Source organism: Somniosus microcephalus, chromosome 3 (genome assembly GCF_052327205.1).
Source record: "Somniosus microcephalus isolate GS21.2 chromosome 3, FLI_Smic_1.0, whole genome shotgun sequence".
NCBI lineage: Eukaryota > Metazoa > Chordata > Chondrichthyes > Squaliformes > Somniosidae > Somniosus > Somniosus microcephalus.
In genome coordinates this window covers 74,407,498-74,424,027 of record NC_140989.1, presented here as the reverse complement: position 1 = coordinate 74,424,027, position 16,530 = coordinate 74,407,498, and the positions used below count along the sequence as shown (strand labels likewise).

Here is a 16,530-nt window from a genome sequence, read left to right as displayed (position 1 = left end):
AAGCAGTGGCCCCAGCACTGACCCTTGGGGAACACCACTGTCTACCATCCTCCAGTCTGAAAAACTGCCATTTACCACAACTCACAGTGTTCTGTCCTTCAGCCAATTCCTTATCCAAGCTGCCACTGACCCACCTATTGCATGAGCCTCAATTTTGCTAACCAGCCTTCTATGTGGTACTTGGTCAAACGACTTCCTAAAATCTATGTAGACGACATCCATTGTATTCTCTTCATCAATCCTCCCTGTTACTTCATCAAAAAATTCAATTAGATTAGTCAAACACGATCCGCCTTTTACAAATCCATGTTGGCTCTCCTTAATTAACTTAAACCTCTCCAAATGCCCATTAATTTTTTCCTTGATTATTGTTCCTAAATCTTTACCCACCACTGATATTAAACTGACCGGCCTGTTGTTACTAGGATTGTCCTTGCATCCTTTCTTGAACAATGGTGTCACATTTGCCACTTTCCAATCCTCAGGCACCTCCCCCGCATCTAGGGAAGATTGGAAAATTATGGCAAGCCCTTCTGCTATCTTATCCCCCAATTCCCGTCGCAGCCTGGGATGCAAGCCATCTGGACCAGGTGACTTATCCACTCTAAGCATACCCAGCCTTTCTAGTACATCCTGTCTATCAATTTTTACCCCTTCCGTTGCTTCTACCTTTTCCACTTCTACCGATATTTTGTCAGCATCCACCTCCTTAGTAAGCACCGATACAAAGTACTCATTGAGTATTCTAGCCTTGCCCTGCGCCTCTAAGCATATATCACCTTCTTTGTCCCTAATAGGCCCCACCCTGCCTCTTGCTACCCGCTTACTGTTTACATGCGGTAAAAGACTTTGGGTTTCCTTTTACGTTAACCGCCATTCTACTCTCATATACTCGCTTTGCCAATCTTATTTTCATCTTCACTTCCCCTCTCAACTTATTGTATTTGGTCTGGTTCTCCCTTGAAGAATTCACCTGACATGCATCATACACCCTCTTTTTTGTTTCATCATCTTCTCAATCTCCCTCGTCATCCAAAGAGCCCTTGCTTTGGTTCCCTTACCCTTCCCTCTTGTTGGAATGTACCTAGCCTGTATTTGGAACATCTCCTCCTTAAAGATCACCCATTGTTTCATTACAGTTTTTCCTGTCAGTCTTTGGTTCCATTTTACCCTGGCTAGATCCTTTTGCATCCCATTGAAGTTAGCCCTATTCCAGTTTAGAAGTTCCACTCTAGATTGTTCCTTGCTCCTCTCCATTGCTAATCTAAATCTTATGATACGATGATCACTCGTACCCAAGTGTTCTCCCACAGATGCTTGGTCGACTGGCCCACCTCATTCCCCAGCACCAGATCCAGCAATGCCTCCTTCCTAGTTGGGCCAAGAACATACTGGTCAAGGAAATTCTTCTGAACACATTTCAGAAATTCCTCCCCGTTCTTTCCCTTTATCCCAATCGATATTTGGGTAATTAAAGTCCCCCAATATCACCACTCTATAAACTCTTGCATATCTCTGTGACTTCCCTGCAGATTTGCTCCTCTACCTCCCTCTCACTATTAGTCTTAAGTCAACAGAATTATTGAGTGTTCTCCTTCCTATGTTAATTTTTATTAAATTTAGTTTTCTCCATCTGATTAGGTCCCACACACTATGCTCCATTCCCATGCTGGTATATCCAAGTTTGCTGACGATACCAAGTTAGGTGGCAGAGTAAATAGTGTACATGGGAACAGAAGGTTGCAAAGGGACATAGATTACTGAGTGGGCAAATCTGTGGCAGATGGAGTTCAATGTGGAGAAGTGTGAGGTCATCCACTTTGGAGCTAAGAAAGATAGATCAGAGTATTTTCTAAATAGCAAGAAGTTAGATGTGGAAAAGCAGAGATATTTTTGGGTCCAATACACAAATCACTCAGCTTGAAACTTCCCATCCAGAGGCTGCCTTCATCGTGGCTGGCGATTTCAACAAAGCCAATCTGAAGAAAGTACTGCCTAAATACCATCAGCATATCACCTGCCCAATGCGAGCCAAGAACACACTAGATCATGTTTACACTCCGTTCCGGGATGGATACAAGGCCCTCCCCCGCCCTCCCTTCGGCAAATCAGATCACGACTCCATCCTGCTGCTACCCACCTATAGGCAGAAACTGAAACAGGAAAAGCCTGTGATGAGATCTCTACAATGGTGGTCGGATCAATCAGACGCTATGTTACAAGACTGTTTTGATTCCACTGACTGAGATATGTTCCGGAATGCCTCGGACAATGACATCAACACATATACAGATTCAGTCATTAGTTTCATAAACAAGTGCATAGATGACGTTGTTCCGAGGATTGTTGTACGAACATTTCCCAACCAGAAACCATGGGTAAATGGCGATATCTGTGCTATGCTAAAAACACGGTCCATCGCATTCAACTCTGGGGACATAGATGAGTACAAGAAATCAAAGTACGAGCTAAGAAAAACCATCAAAAATGCAAAAAGACAATACATGGATAAAGTGGAGTCACACTATCATAGCTCAGATTCGCGAAGGATGTGGAGTGGACTACAATCTATTACGGACTACAAAGGGAAACCCAGCTGTGTCATGCCCAGCAATGCCTCTCTCCCGGACGAGCTTAACACTTTTTACGCCCAGTTTGAGGCCAACAACAACTGGCCTGTTACAAGGGCGCCCGCGGCTCAGGACGACCGGGTCTTCTCAATCTACGTGGCTGACGTGAGCAAGACTTTAAGAGAGTGAACACCCACAAAGCACCCGGTCCAGATGGAATCCCTGGGCGTGTCCTTAGAGCATGCGCTGACCAGCTGGCAGCCGTCTTTATGGATATATTCAACCGTTCACTGTTCCAGTCTGTAGTCCCCACCTGCTTCAAGATGACATCGGTTATTCCAGTCCCCCAAAAAACAAAAGTAACCTGTTTAAACGACTACCGCCCCATAGCACTCACTTCTGTCATCATGAAGTGCTTTGACAGGCTGGTCAAAACCCACATCAACTCCTTACTAACTGACACACTGGACCCACTCCAATTTGCTTACCGCCCAAAAAGATCTAGAGATGATGCCATCGCCACTGTACTGCACACTGCCTTATCACACCTGGATAAGAGGAACACCTATGTGAGAATGTTGTTCATTGATTATAGTTCAGCATTCAATACCATTATCCCCTCCAAGCTTGTCAACAAGCTCAGTGAGCTAGGACTTAACACCTCCCTATGCAACTGGATCCTGGACTTCCTGACGGGCAGACCCCAGGTGGTGAAAATAGGCAGTAACACCTCCTCAACACTGATCCTGAACACGGGAGCTCCCCAGGGTTGTGTGCTCAGCCCCCTTCTGTACTCCCTGTTTACTCACGATTGCGTGGCCACACACAACCCCAACTCCATCATCAAGTTTGCTGATGACACTACCGTTGTAAGCCTGATTACAGATGGCGACGAGACAGGCTACAGGGAGGAGGTAAGAGCTCTAGCAGAATGGTGCAAGTACAACAACCTCTCCCTCAACATCAGCAAAACAAAGGAGATGATCGTGGACCCCAATCTACATCGAAGGGGCTGAGGTGGAAAGGGTCAGCAGCTTCAAATTCCTGGTTGTATTCATTACGGAGGACTTAACGTGGTCACATCACATCGACGTCGTAACGAAGAAGGCATGCCAATGCCTGTTCTTCCTCAGGAGACTCAAGAAATTTGGAATGGCCCCCCCAGATTCTCACCAACTTCTACCGGTGCACCATCGAGAGTATCCTGTCCGGCTGCATCACTACCTGGTATGGCAACTGCACCGCCACAGACCGCAAGGCTCTACAGATGGTGGTGAAAGCTGCACAACATACTATAGGAATTAAACTACCTGCTGTCCAGGATATCTACCCCGAGGTGTGCCGGGGGAAGGCCCTAAAAATCATTAAAGACGCGAGCCACCCCAGCCACAACCTCTTCGCCCTGCTCCCATCTGGTAAGAGATACCGAAGCATACGGTCTCGTACCAGCAGGTTTCAAAACAGCTTCTACCCCCAGGCCATAAGACTCATGAACGTATAATTTATTATTATTTATTACTGTTGTTTTATTTATTATTACTGTATTTCTATTAGTATTTTTATCATTGTTATGCCATATTTATTCCAATGTTGGGAGGACTCGTAAAAATCAACATTTCATTGTGCAGTACACACGTCTGCTGCATATATGACAAATAAAATTGAATTGAATGGGAAGCACGGTGGCATAGTGGTTAGCACTGTTGCCTCACAGCGCCAGGGACCCGGGTTCAAATCTGGCCTCGGGTGACTGTCTGTGTGGAATTTGCACATTCTCCCTGTGTCTGCGTGGGTTTCCTCCGGGTGCTCCGGTTTCCTCCCACAGTCCAAAGATGTGCGGGTTAGGTTGATTTGGCTATGATAAATTGACCCTTAGTGTTAGGGGATTAAATACGTGGGGTTACGGGGATAGGGTGGGATATGTGTCGGTGCAGGCTCGATGGGCCGAAATGGCCTCTATCTGCACTGTGGGGATTCTGTGTGTGTGTGAATTGAATTGAATTAGTGGAACCCCCAAAGAAAGGTGTAAATGGCTGAAAATGGCCACTTCTCTGGGGGGTTCTGCTGATGTCCTGTCAAATTTAAAACAGGAGATCAGGAGAGTTCACAAGGAAATTCAGACCTGATCTGTGTAAATCATCAACCAGTTTGCACCTCTTTTCGGCTTTTTAGAATACCTGTTTGCAGGCCGTTAAACCCAGCATTCTAGACTTTGCTCTTACCTGTTGTTCGTCTTCCCCTGCCTCTGTTTTGTGCAGTGCCATCATCCAATTTCTAATTCTGTCAAGGCTCTACACTTGAAATACTAACCATCTTTTCTCTTTTAAGATGCTGATGGATCTGCTGTGCATTTCCAGTATTTAGTGTTTTTATTTCAGATTTTCAGCATTTGTGTTTTTTTTATTTTCCCCTGGCAGCCAAGATCATAAATTTAAACAGGGAAAGTTTTCTCCTCTATGCTAAGTGCAGCAAAACTGCAAACATTTATAAAGAGCATATTTATGATTTTGCTATACCTAACACACAGAGGAAAATTTTCCCCATGTGATCAATTAAAGAGATTAAAATATGCTTCAAAGTTGGAATTCTCAAAATTGCTATCTTATACAGTACTTGTAAAAGGATCTACATTTTAAACTTCTATCTTGTGCATAATTAAATGTTTCCTTTCAAATATGCTTTGTATTGGCCAGAAAGGCACTGTAATTACATTTTTAGACTTGCAAACATTCTGATTGTTGTGAAATAAATCTGGGTGGAGATTTATTTGCTATATAAGGAGTGAAATTCCTGTTTTCACTAATTTTTTTACTGAACAGTTGACTTGTGTATTGATCTACTATTTTCTAAATAGCGAGAAGTTAGGAACTGTCGAGGAGCAGAGAGATTTTGGGGTCCAATACACAAATCACTAAAAGCTAGTGGAACCCCCGCAGAAAGGTGTAAATGGCTGAAAATGGCCATTTCTCTGGGGGTTTTTGCTGATGTCCTGTCAAATTTAAAACAGGATATCAGGAGAGCTCTCAAGGAATTTCAGACCTGGTCTGTGTAAATCATTTTCACGTTTCCATTATAATTAGCAACACAGGAATTTCATCCCAATATTGCCATAAAAATGAGTGTTTTTATCCTTTGTCAAATGTGCATGATTTTTCTCGGCTTTCTTTGCATCTCACCTGTAATGGGTTCATAGGCAGTTCCTATTTCTTCATTGCCACAGCATATAAAGTCTTTGCTAATTAGTTGTTTGCCACAGCACTGTTGGTTAAAACCATCATGAAGTGAATTTGCACAACAGATCTGGTCCCCCGTTTCAAAGTATGGGTTGCCCCCGCAGCATGAATCCCCAATTCCGATGGAGACTTGATTTTGTTGCATGTTGGGGCAGCAAACTTCACCTGGAAGCAAATTATTTAGCACATTATTAAAAAGAGATCAGATGAAACATATTTCACTGTAACAGTTTTTATAAAATCTTGCAAATATTCTTAGAGCTCTGTCATTATGTGAAGTATATCCCAAGTATTTTTATTTAATGCCAATTTTACATTGGTCAAATTAAAAAAAAAAAATTTATTCATTGATGTGATGTGGGCGTCGCTGGCTGGCTAGGCCTGCACTTAGTGCCCATCCCTAATTGCCCTTGAGAAGATGGTGGTGAGCTGCCTTCTTGAACCACTGCAGTCCATATGGTGTAGGTACACCCACAATGCTGTTAGGAAGGGAGTTCCAGGATTTTGGCCCAGCGACAGTGAAGGAACAGCGATACAGGTCCAAGTCAGGATGGTGTGTGGCTTGGAGGGGAACTTGTAGGTGGTGATGTTCCCATGCGTCTGCTGCCCTTGTCCTTCTAAGTGGTAGAGGTCACGGGTTTGGAAGGTGCTGTTGAAGGAGCTTTGGCGAGTTGCTGCAGTGCATCTTGTAGATGGTACACACTGGAGCCACAGTGCACCGGTGGTGGAGGGAGTGAATGTTGAAGGTGGTGGATGGAGTGCCAATCAAGCGGGCTGCTTTATCCTGAATGGTGTCGAGCTTCTTGAGTGTTGTTGGAGCTGCACTCATCCAGGCAAGTGGAGAGTATTCCATCACACTCCTGACTTGTGCCTTGTAGATGGTGGAAAGGCTTTGGGGAGTCAGGAGGTGAGACACTCGCCGCAGAATTCCCAGCCTCTGGCCTGCTCTTGTAGCCACAGTATTTATATGGCTGGTCCAGTTCAGTTTCTGATCAATGGTAACCCCCAGGATGTTGATAGTGGGGATTCAGCGATGGTAATGCCATTGAATGTCAAGGGGAGATGGTTAGAGTCTCGCTTGTTGGAGATGGTCATTGCCTGGCACTTGTGTGGTGCGAATGTTACTTGCCACTTGTCAGCCCAAGTCTGAATGTTGTCCAGGTCTTGCTGCATATGGACACGGACTGCGTCAGTATCTGATGAGTCTCGAATGGTGCTGAACAGTGTGCAATCATCAGCGAACATCCCCACTTCTGAACTTATGACGGAAGGAAGGTCATTGATGAAACAGCTGAAGATGGTTGGGCCTAGGACACTGCCCTGAGGAACTCCTGCAGTGATGTCATGTGATTGAGATGAATTTTATTATCATTGATAACAATCTTACATATGAAAGGCTTTGCAGTGAATAAAAGCACATATTTAGAGAAAAAAACTCTAAGGACAGGATCAGAATTTGAGAAAAAAGTTCTGATAACACAAGTCTAGTCCCCTGTGAGCATGACTTAATAGAGAAAAACAGAATCTAATTTTTCAATCTCAACTCTCAGGTTTTGAGTTAAATATGGAAAGCAGTCACTTAATATCAAATTTTCTTCACCTGAAATTTATATTTGTTAGAAACTAGGGGTGCCTAAAAGTGTATATGGCTACGTGAATAGTACTGTGTTTTAATGATTGTGTGTTTCTGCTCAAGACAAATAAGGGGTTAATGTATAAGTTATATGTTTTACTGGGACTGTATAAGTTTTGTTTTCCTGGAGAAACTTGCATTAGAATTAGTTAGATTAAATGATGTATTACATCCCACAGAGGGGTCCAAAGTATGGCCTTGTCAGCTAACAACAGGATAGCTGTCTGAGTTTGTAAGTTTAGGATTTTGACTCTGTTACTGTGTCTTTAATTTGGCCAATGAAGGCCCAACCTATGTTTCTTCCAAGACTGGATGTGATAAGAGACTATTGCTTTGGAAGGAAAGGGTCGGATGAGACAAGGGAAGAGAGTCGCTGAAGGTAAGCATGCAGGTACAGCAGGCGGTTAAGAAGGCAAATGATATGTTGGGCTTCATAGCGAGAGGATTCGACTACAGGAGCAATGATGTCTTGCTGCAGTTGTACAGGGCCTTGGTGAGACCACACCTTGGCCTAGATTTTCAGTATAGACAGTTTTGGGGCGCTAACCTTAGCGCCCCGTTGCCGGAAATTCAGTGGCTTCGCCCTAAGAGGTTGGTGGAGCGCTAAAAGAGGCGTTCCACTACTATCTTTAGGCGCTAAGCCGGCGGTGCAGAGCGCAACACCCGAGCTCGGGCGCAGCGCACGGCAGACACTCTGGTGCCAGTGAGCTCTTAAAGGGGAAGGGTGCATGTGTTTTTTTTTTCAAAGGCAGAGTCTGGGGGGGAGAGGAGGAGGAGGAGGAGGAGGAGGAGGAGGAGGAGGAGGAGGAGGTGGTGATGGTGATGGTGAGTGATGGTGATGGTGATGGTGGCCGGAAACATAAATACACCGTTCACAACCACACACTGGATCCTTCTACACAACACATGCAGAGTGCCGTATATAGTGCAGGAGGAGTGCCCTTTAATTTGCGCTCCCCAGGGTGTGTTGCGTTCCATTTTACAAACGCTCTGGACGCCAGCCGCACAATGGGGCGGTCCGACTGAAGTTTGGATTCGGGGCGGCCAAAGGGCGTTGCACGAGGATGTGACGTCATTTTCTGCGCGCGCATCCGGGCGGCCGCTAAACTTTGCGCCGGCGCTAACGGGCAACTTAATTTGGGGCGGGGCGCAAACTGCGCTGCGCCCAGGCGCTACACGCATAGCGCCCGAAAATCACTTCTCTTAAGGCGCTAACTGCTGGCGCAAGCAACTGAAAATCTAGCCCCTTGAGTATTGTGTGCAGTTTTGGTTGCCTTATCTGAGGAAGGATGTTCTTGCCATGGAGGGAGTGCAGCGAAGATTCACCAGACTGATACCTGGGATGGCAGGAATGACATATTCCCGATGGCGGAGGAGTCCAGAACCAGGGGTCACAGTCTAAAGATAAGGGGTAAGCCATTTAGGACAGAGATGAGGAGGAATTTCTTCACCCAGAGAGTGGTGAACCTGTGGAATTCTCTACCACAGAAGGCAGTTGAGGCCAATTCATTAAATATATTCAAGAAGGAGTTCGATATATTTCTTAAGGTTAAAGGGATCAAGGGAGATGGTGAGAAAGCAAGGACAGGGTACTGAATTTAGATTATCAGCCATGATCTCATTAAATGGCTGAGCAGGCTCGAGGGGCCGAATGGCCTACTCCTGCTCCTATCTTCTATGTTTTCTATGTTTCTATGTATGAAGAGAGATTGGGCCGATTGGGCTTGTATTCGCTAGAGTTTAGAAGAATGAGAGGGGATCTCATTGAAACTTATAAAATTCTAACAGGACTAGACAGACTAGATGCAGGAAGGATGTTCCCGATGGCGGGGGAGTCCAGAACCAGGGGTCACAGTCTAAGGATAAGGGGTATGCCATTTAGGACAGAGATGAGGAGGAATTTCTTCACCCAGAGAGTGGTGAACCTGTGGAATTCTCTACCACAGAAGGCCGTTGAGGCCAATTCATTAAATATATTCAAGAAGGAGTTAGATATATTTCTTAAGGCTAAAGGGATCAAGGGATATTGGGAGAAAGCAGGGACATGGTACTGAATTCGAATGATCAGCCATGATCTCATTGAATGGCGGAGCAGGCTCGAGGGGCCGAATGGCCTACTCCTGCTCCTATCTTCTATGTTTCTATTACTAATAACCATATTATAATGCTAAGGTAGAATTTGGAGTTTGTTTAACAGAACTGCTTGCGAAGATAATTAAAAGTTAATTAGTATAAAGGACATAGAATAGAAGGAATTTAGGGGAGTTAAGGTACCATCTCAGGATGGAGTAGTCTGTTAGATTAAGGGGAGATAGTTTGGACAGCGGCTGGTTGAGTAAGACAGCTCTGGCTTGGGCCTCTGATTTAATGGCCCAAAGCTGTGCCTGGTACACGCACTTTCTGCACCAGGGGGGACAAGACAGGATGTGATTAGAGACTATTGCTTTGGAAGGAAAGGGCTGGATGAGACAAGGGAAGACAGTCCTCAAGATGCTGTAAGGCTATGATTGGTCAAGTACAGAAAGCATGTGTAATGGTTGTGAGAAGATCCCTGACAGGTGGGAGATAACAGGAGGGTTGACCCCTTTCCCATAGTTTAGACAAAGAACTCGACATGCTATTGGGCACCTTGTTTTAAGGGGAACCTCTTGTAGGTTAAATGGTCCTGTCCATATCCTACCTCAGGCCCACCCCTAAAAAGAGAATAAAAGCAAGACCCGAAAAGCCCTTAGATCAGACAGGGAAGCAGAGGGCTCCCAAGAGTGAGTTGGTGGTCTAACACTCTTCAGAGAGTGGACACATGTGGACCCTAGTCTAACACTCTTGGGTAGCTCAGAGAAATAGAGAGAGACACGTGAGACAAGAAGGAGGACGAATAAGAAGAGTTGTTCATGCACGCCAGCCGTCTGTCCAATCGGGTCTGGTACCAGCTACTTATCACGGTCGTATGGTTTTGCTGTATTACTAGAATGTTATATTCCATCCTAAACTCCGATTAAACACAATATACCCACCATATTGGTTTGCACTCGATCCAGTTTACCAGATATACGCAAATCTCTACATATTTCATTTCATCTTTAGATAACATTCAAACAAACCCTCTGTGACTTTCATTTCTCATCCTGCTAAACAACAAAGCACAAAAACAGCACAATACACCAGTTTAAAAATAACCTATGTGACTCATTGGTATTACCAGGTGTTATGTAGGAGATGCTTGGTTTACCTTTACCTTTTCCCACCTCCAAAAGATCCTTATGACCATTAGAAGATTGGAAGTACATAGGTAATATTGCAACTTAGAAAAGTTTAGCAGGGGTGTGATTTTGACAATCACATATATTGACAGATTTTAGCATTGTAGTTAGAATAAAGAAAAAAAAAGTGTCAGCTGTGGCTCAGTTGGTAGCACTCTTGCCTGAGTCAGGAGGTTGTAGGTTCGAGTCCAACACCAGAGACTTGAGCACAAAAATCTAGGCTGACACTCCAGTGCAGTGCTGAGAGAGTGCTGCACTGTCGGAGGTGCCGTCTTTCAGATGAGACGTTAAACCGAGGCCCCGTCTGCTCTCCCAGATGGACATAACAGATCCCATGGCACTATTTCAAAGAAGAGCAGGGGAGTTATCCCTGGTGTCCTGGCCAATATTTATCCCACAATCAACATCAATAAAAAAACAGATTATCTGGTCATTATCACATTGCTGTTTGTGGGAGCTTGCTCTGAACAAATTGGCTTCCTTCATTACAACAATGACTACACTTCATAAAGTACTTCATTGGCTGTAAAGTGCTTTGGGCCGTCCGGAGGTCGTGAAAGCTACTATATAAGTGCAAGTCATTCTTTTTCTTTTTAAAAATGTCAAGTGCCTGAATGTCAGCGCATAATTCAACAATAGAACAGAAAAATTTGGTCTTGCCTACCTGGCAGAACTCTAATGTAATCATTCCCACAGCAGTGAAACTCAGGTTGGAATGTGTGGAGAAGCCCACCGCAACACACTACAGAGGAATTCAAACTCGATGCAATGTATCTGTCTTCACAGCAAGCGTAGTCTGGCTGACTGCCGTACAGCACTCCATCACAGCAAACCTATTAAGAACATTATGGAACATTTCATGCAAAACACATTATCAGTTTTCCCACAGTAACATCTGAGTAAAACCTGAGTAGTAATGAATCTGCTCAGCTATAAAGTAGGGACTCAGTGAATCAAGGAAGAGTTTAGAATGTTTCAAATCTACTCAACAAACTAACCTTTGCATTGCTGATTATGATAAATGACTCCAGCCACACGTTTACATGTATATTTTTCAACAAAAAGCGCAGGTCCAATACTATAGTTTTTTTAATTTGACATACCGAAAAATCTTGTCGAGCTAAGCAACTCATGGAAAAAAATAATGGTACTTGATGTGGCTAGAAAAGAACGGCTTACTTATCATAATCAGCAAACAAAATTAAAGACTATAGGGATGAACTTGGATAGCGCTGAAATACAGTGAGTGAACAGATTGCAGGGAGCAATCCCTGTGCCGGAACCGATAGGCCAAAGGCCCAATTGAGCCTCAGGCCTGATTTGAATTTGACTGGCGAGCTGTGGACACCTGCTGTGTGTCTCCAGGCAGCTCACTGATGAAGCGGATGTAAATTTCGGACTGCTGCGTCGCCGGAAAAGGCCCTCAGGTAGGTCCCGGGAGAGAGATCAAGAGGCAGAGGGATGATCAGGAGAGAGGGAGGTATGCAAACGGGAGGGAGGGGGGCAATTAGGAGGCGACTGATCGGGAGGGAGTGGGTGGATCGGGAGGGGGCGATGGGAAGGGAGGGGAGTGATTGATTGGTGGGGGGGGGGGGAAATGACTGTCTGTGCTGCACTCCATGGATGAATAGTCCACTGACAGTCACTGCCTGGCTTCATATATGAAGAATGGCCACATAGGAGAAGTACCAAATGGTAGTTGGCATCTGTGGAGGTGTAACATTCAACAGAGGAGAGGAGAAAAAAACAGGAGTAAATTAGGGTAAAAACAGCAAAAATGGAAATTCAAATATCCATTATCTTTCTATCAGCTCAGATGATTAATGTTGTGGAATAATCTTTGCTACAGTGCTACAATTTTGGCATCTTCCCATTTGTCCTCGACTTTTTCCCACTCTCCTGTGTAAAAGCTATCCTCCTTGGTTCAGAGAACAGGATAGTCTAACTTGCATTGCCTTCAATGATAATATCAGTGGCATTCTTTTGTTAAGCCATCAAAAGGCACAATTCAGCAACTTTTCCCCTTCCACGGTCATTTTTCCACTCTCCCTGGCATAACTCATCCTCTACAGGAAGTCTAAACGTCAATATCAGTTCAGATTTGAATTCCACCTCAGGTTTCCTAGTTGGCTCTAGTGCTATATCTATCAGATTGTCTGCAATGCAGCCCTCGTACTAATACTCATGTTTCTGGGAGCACAGTCACTAGCAAGAATGGTACAAGTATGACTATAGATTTGTGTCTAAGCTATTTTTAATGAATGTTCATGCTTGTGTCAACTAAAAGCTTGTCTTTGAAGGAACAATCCTTTTAATATAAATTTTAAACAATGCGTTGCTAATTTCTTACAGCAATCGGAAAATACCTTAAATTTAGAAAGTCTTGGTTGAATGGTATTTACCATTAACATTTCTGTTAAATAGTAAAATATTTAAGGTGCATACACAAATGGCTACAAATCAGTTCTCCAGGGGCTTCGCCAATGAGATTTTAACATGTTTGTTAAACTGAGTCCTCCCTCAGCCTCCCCAACCACCATATTTAAAGTAAAGACATTTCACTACACTGCACAATATTAAATATAACACAACACAGTTTTATGGCGGATTCCCTCAAACATTTCACTTTTGAAGAGATTTATTACTAGATAAAAACAATCTTTTTTTGTTCAACAACTGAACAGAAACCACAACTTTTAACATAAGACACTCTAAAGTAGGGGTTCCCAAACTGTGGTACGAGTTCCCTTGGGGCATGAGAGACATCTCCGGGGGGTATGCGGGATGAATTGTCTAATGGTGAATTTTATTTATTATTTTATTTATTTATTTATTGAATTTTTAAAATAGGCTATTCAGACAAAGCTTTAAAACTCTGTGGGAATTTGTTATATAAAGTAGTTAATTTATTTCAAGATGTACCAATGAGAATACAGATACACAGACATGACCAGTCTAACTGAGCTCAGAACAGAGTCAGGTTTTTTTTTCGGTTGTATACGTCACACTAATTACTAGTGATGCGTATCACAGCAGTCGCTCCTAATGCGATGTGGGTGCATTGCAGTATACATAGGGAAGCATTCGCTGTCAAAAGCATGCCTACCAACTTGAAGGAGGTGCTGGACAATGCTGTGGAGATAGTAAACTTGATAAAAGCTCGACCCTTGAATTCCAGAATATTTTCCGCTCTATGTAATGAGATGGGAAGCGAGCACGTCAATCGAATGCTCCACACTGAGGTTCGATGACTGTCACATGGCAAGGTCTTGGCACATTTCGTTGACCTTCACTCCGAGTCAAGTTATTCTTTACAGACCACCCATTTCCACTCTCTCACTGTCTGCATGATACGGCCTGGCTCTCACGGCTGGACTACTTGTCAGATGTATTCTCTCGCTTGAATGAGCTAAATCTAGGACTTCAAGTGCTGAGTGCAACCGCCTTCAATGTCCAGGACAAAATTGAAATCAATGAAAAAGAAAATCGGGCAGGGTGTAAAACGGGCTGCTGGTTTCCTATTGTCCATTTTGTGCTACCGCCCAAGACCAATTTCATCCTCCGTGACTCATGCTATGGTACCAGAGGGACGAACTGATAGGCCACTGAGACCTTGGCCAAATGGCCATTTTTCATGCCACTGAGTGTTGGTGAGCTATTCAATTATTGGGGGCTTTGAAGCCACACTTGTGTAACCGCCCCCCACCCCCCGCCCTCGACATCCATTCACTTTTCAGTGGGAGTCTGTGGATGACAAACAGAAGCAGTAACTCTTGATTTTTACCCTCCCTAGCATAGAGAAATTACTTCTTTAATTTGTTTTCTGATTGATCTTTTTCAAATCTCTAGTAGAGCTATTTTTGAACATAGCAATGAAACAGTCTATAACTTAGTAACATTTGTTTGATTTCATTACGTACAAGTCTTATGAAATTTAACAAAACTTAGGGAAATTATATGTGCAAATTTAATGTGACTTGCAAAATCAAAAATGAGTAGAATTTACCAATTCTTTCTTAAAGATAAGTGTCAAAACAATTAGCTGCTCTCTTTGGGTTACAGAATAATTTATGCCAATTACAGAACAATTATTAAAGATTCAGTACCTGACTCTCGGGTTGATAACAGGAGTGACCACACATATTTTCATTTATTTTACATTGAATATAAACACACTGTTGACTATTCTGATTTTCTCTTGGGCTCCTGATGTCTACACATTGATGCAATGTATTTCGCCAAACTTCATATCCCTTTATGATGCCATTTGGTCGTCCAGGGGATGTCCAATCAATTCTAAGAGACCTTGGGAAAATGCAAAAAAAATAAAATGGGAGGGTAACAGTGATCACAAAATATCTTTCAGCAATTAGAACAATAACAACAACTTGCATTTATATAGTTACATACAATCATTTCCATGTCCCCGTGGTTGTAAATTATTTAGAGGTCCAACTATTCTAAAATCTAGAATTTCTTCTATAAAATTTGCAACATACAACTTTCTAATATAAGGCATATTAATTGTAGAAAATATCATGAACTATAGATGATAAACAATGACAATTTATATGCAATAATGTACAATAATAATGAGGGATACTGAGCTACATGTTCTACATCTTAAGATAGTCTATTTCTATGTAAACCACCATTACCAGGTCATAAATTGTAATTATATAATACATAAAACTGTAGGTCTTTAATTGACCTATTAATAAAATATTAAGATTATTTTTAAAGCATTTTTTTACTATTTTCAACAGATGTGGTGGTGTCAAGGCACAATGCAGGCTTAGCACAACTGATCAGGTTGTGGAACAGCTATTATCAGTATATTATCTGTATCAGAGTCACAGGGGGAGAAATTCGGTATCACCCCGTTTGGGGCGCAATCATTGGCCGGGTGCAAAGTTTAGCGCCTGGTGCTAATTATCGCCTCTGACTGCAAACTTGGCTTTTATCGCCCCTGGAGGTGATTGGAGCGCTAAATCAGGCGCTACACACCTGTCTTAAGGCACAAAGGCCGAGAAGCGAGGCGCTAACTCAGAGCGCGGGCGAAGCACAGGTGATGACAGTTAGCAATGGAGCACAGACACACTGGCGCCGGCCGGTTCTTAAAGGGGAGGGTCGATCTTGCTCTCCAGCCACACCCTGCTCATTGCAGGCTTGAATCTCGTCATGAGCAGACCTGTGCCTGAAATTTCCAGTCCAAGGACTATGGAGAGTGAGGGAGCGAGCTCAGCGCTTCAGCGACCATGCCTTAGAGGCTCTGGTTGGTGCAGTGGAGCGCAGAAGAGCTATACTGTACCCTGAGAGTGGCAGGAGGCCATTGCCGCGCGACTACAGAAGAGTGTGGAGGAAGGTGGCTCAGCACGTTTCCTCCAGGAGCATGGTGCCCAGGACCCATATACAATGTCGCAAAAAGTTCAACGACCTCACTCGGGTCATCAGGGTGAGTGGCTGTTTTTTAATACCTCTCCATCCCTCCACCTCAACCTCACTCTATGGCCAGAGGGTCTTAAAACCCCAATGCCAAACACTCATCCAAGACCTATGGCCATTTCATAAAACACACACCTTGCATATATTAAGGGCTATTCAACTATGGGAGGCACATCAGGCAAGACCATGGCTGCATACATTAAGGGCTATTCAACTATGGGAGGCACATCTGGCAAGACCATGGCTGCATAAATTAAGGGCTATTCAACTATGGGGGGCACATCAGGCAAGGCCATGGCTGCATATTTACTCAGACGCCGTCCTTTTTCTTGCAGGCCAAGCTATCTCATAACAGGAGACAGCAGCAACGGACCGGTGGAGGGCCGCCT

At 43.7% G+C, this 16,530-nt stretch overlaps 1 protein-coding gene across 7 annotated transcripts in view; it reads right to left on the bottom strand.

Moving 5' to 3' along the window:
- The window catches only part of ush2a (Usher syndrome 2A (autosomal recessive, mild)), a 1,396,947-nt gene that overhangs the window by 302,942 nt on the left and 1,077,475 nt on the right, over positions 1-16,530 (bottom strand). For all 7 annotated transcript variants that reach the window (XM_085981146.1, XM_085981156.1, XM_085981149.1 and 4 more), the window contains 3 exons: positions 14,803-15,001; positions 11,361-11,529; positions 5,747-5,968 (listed from right to left, as the gene is read on the bottom strand). In XM_085981146.1, coding sequence (XP_085837272.1) covers positions 5,747-5,968; positions 11,361-11,529; positions 14,803-15,001 — 590 coding nt within the window. The remainder of the gene's footprint in view (positions 1-5,746; positions 5,969-11,360; positions 11,530-14,802; positions 15,002-16,530) is intronic.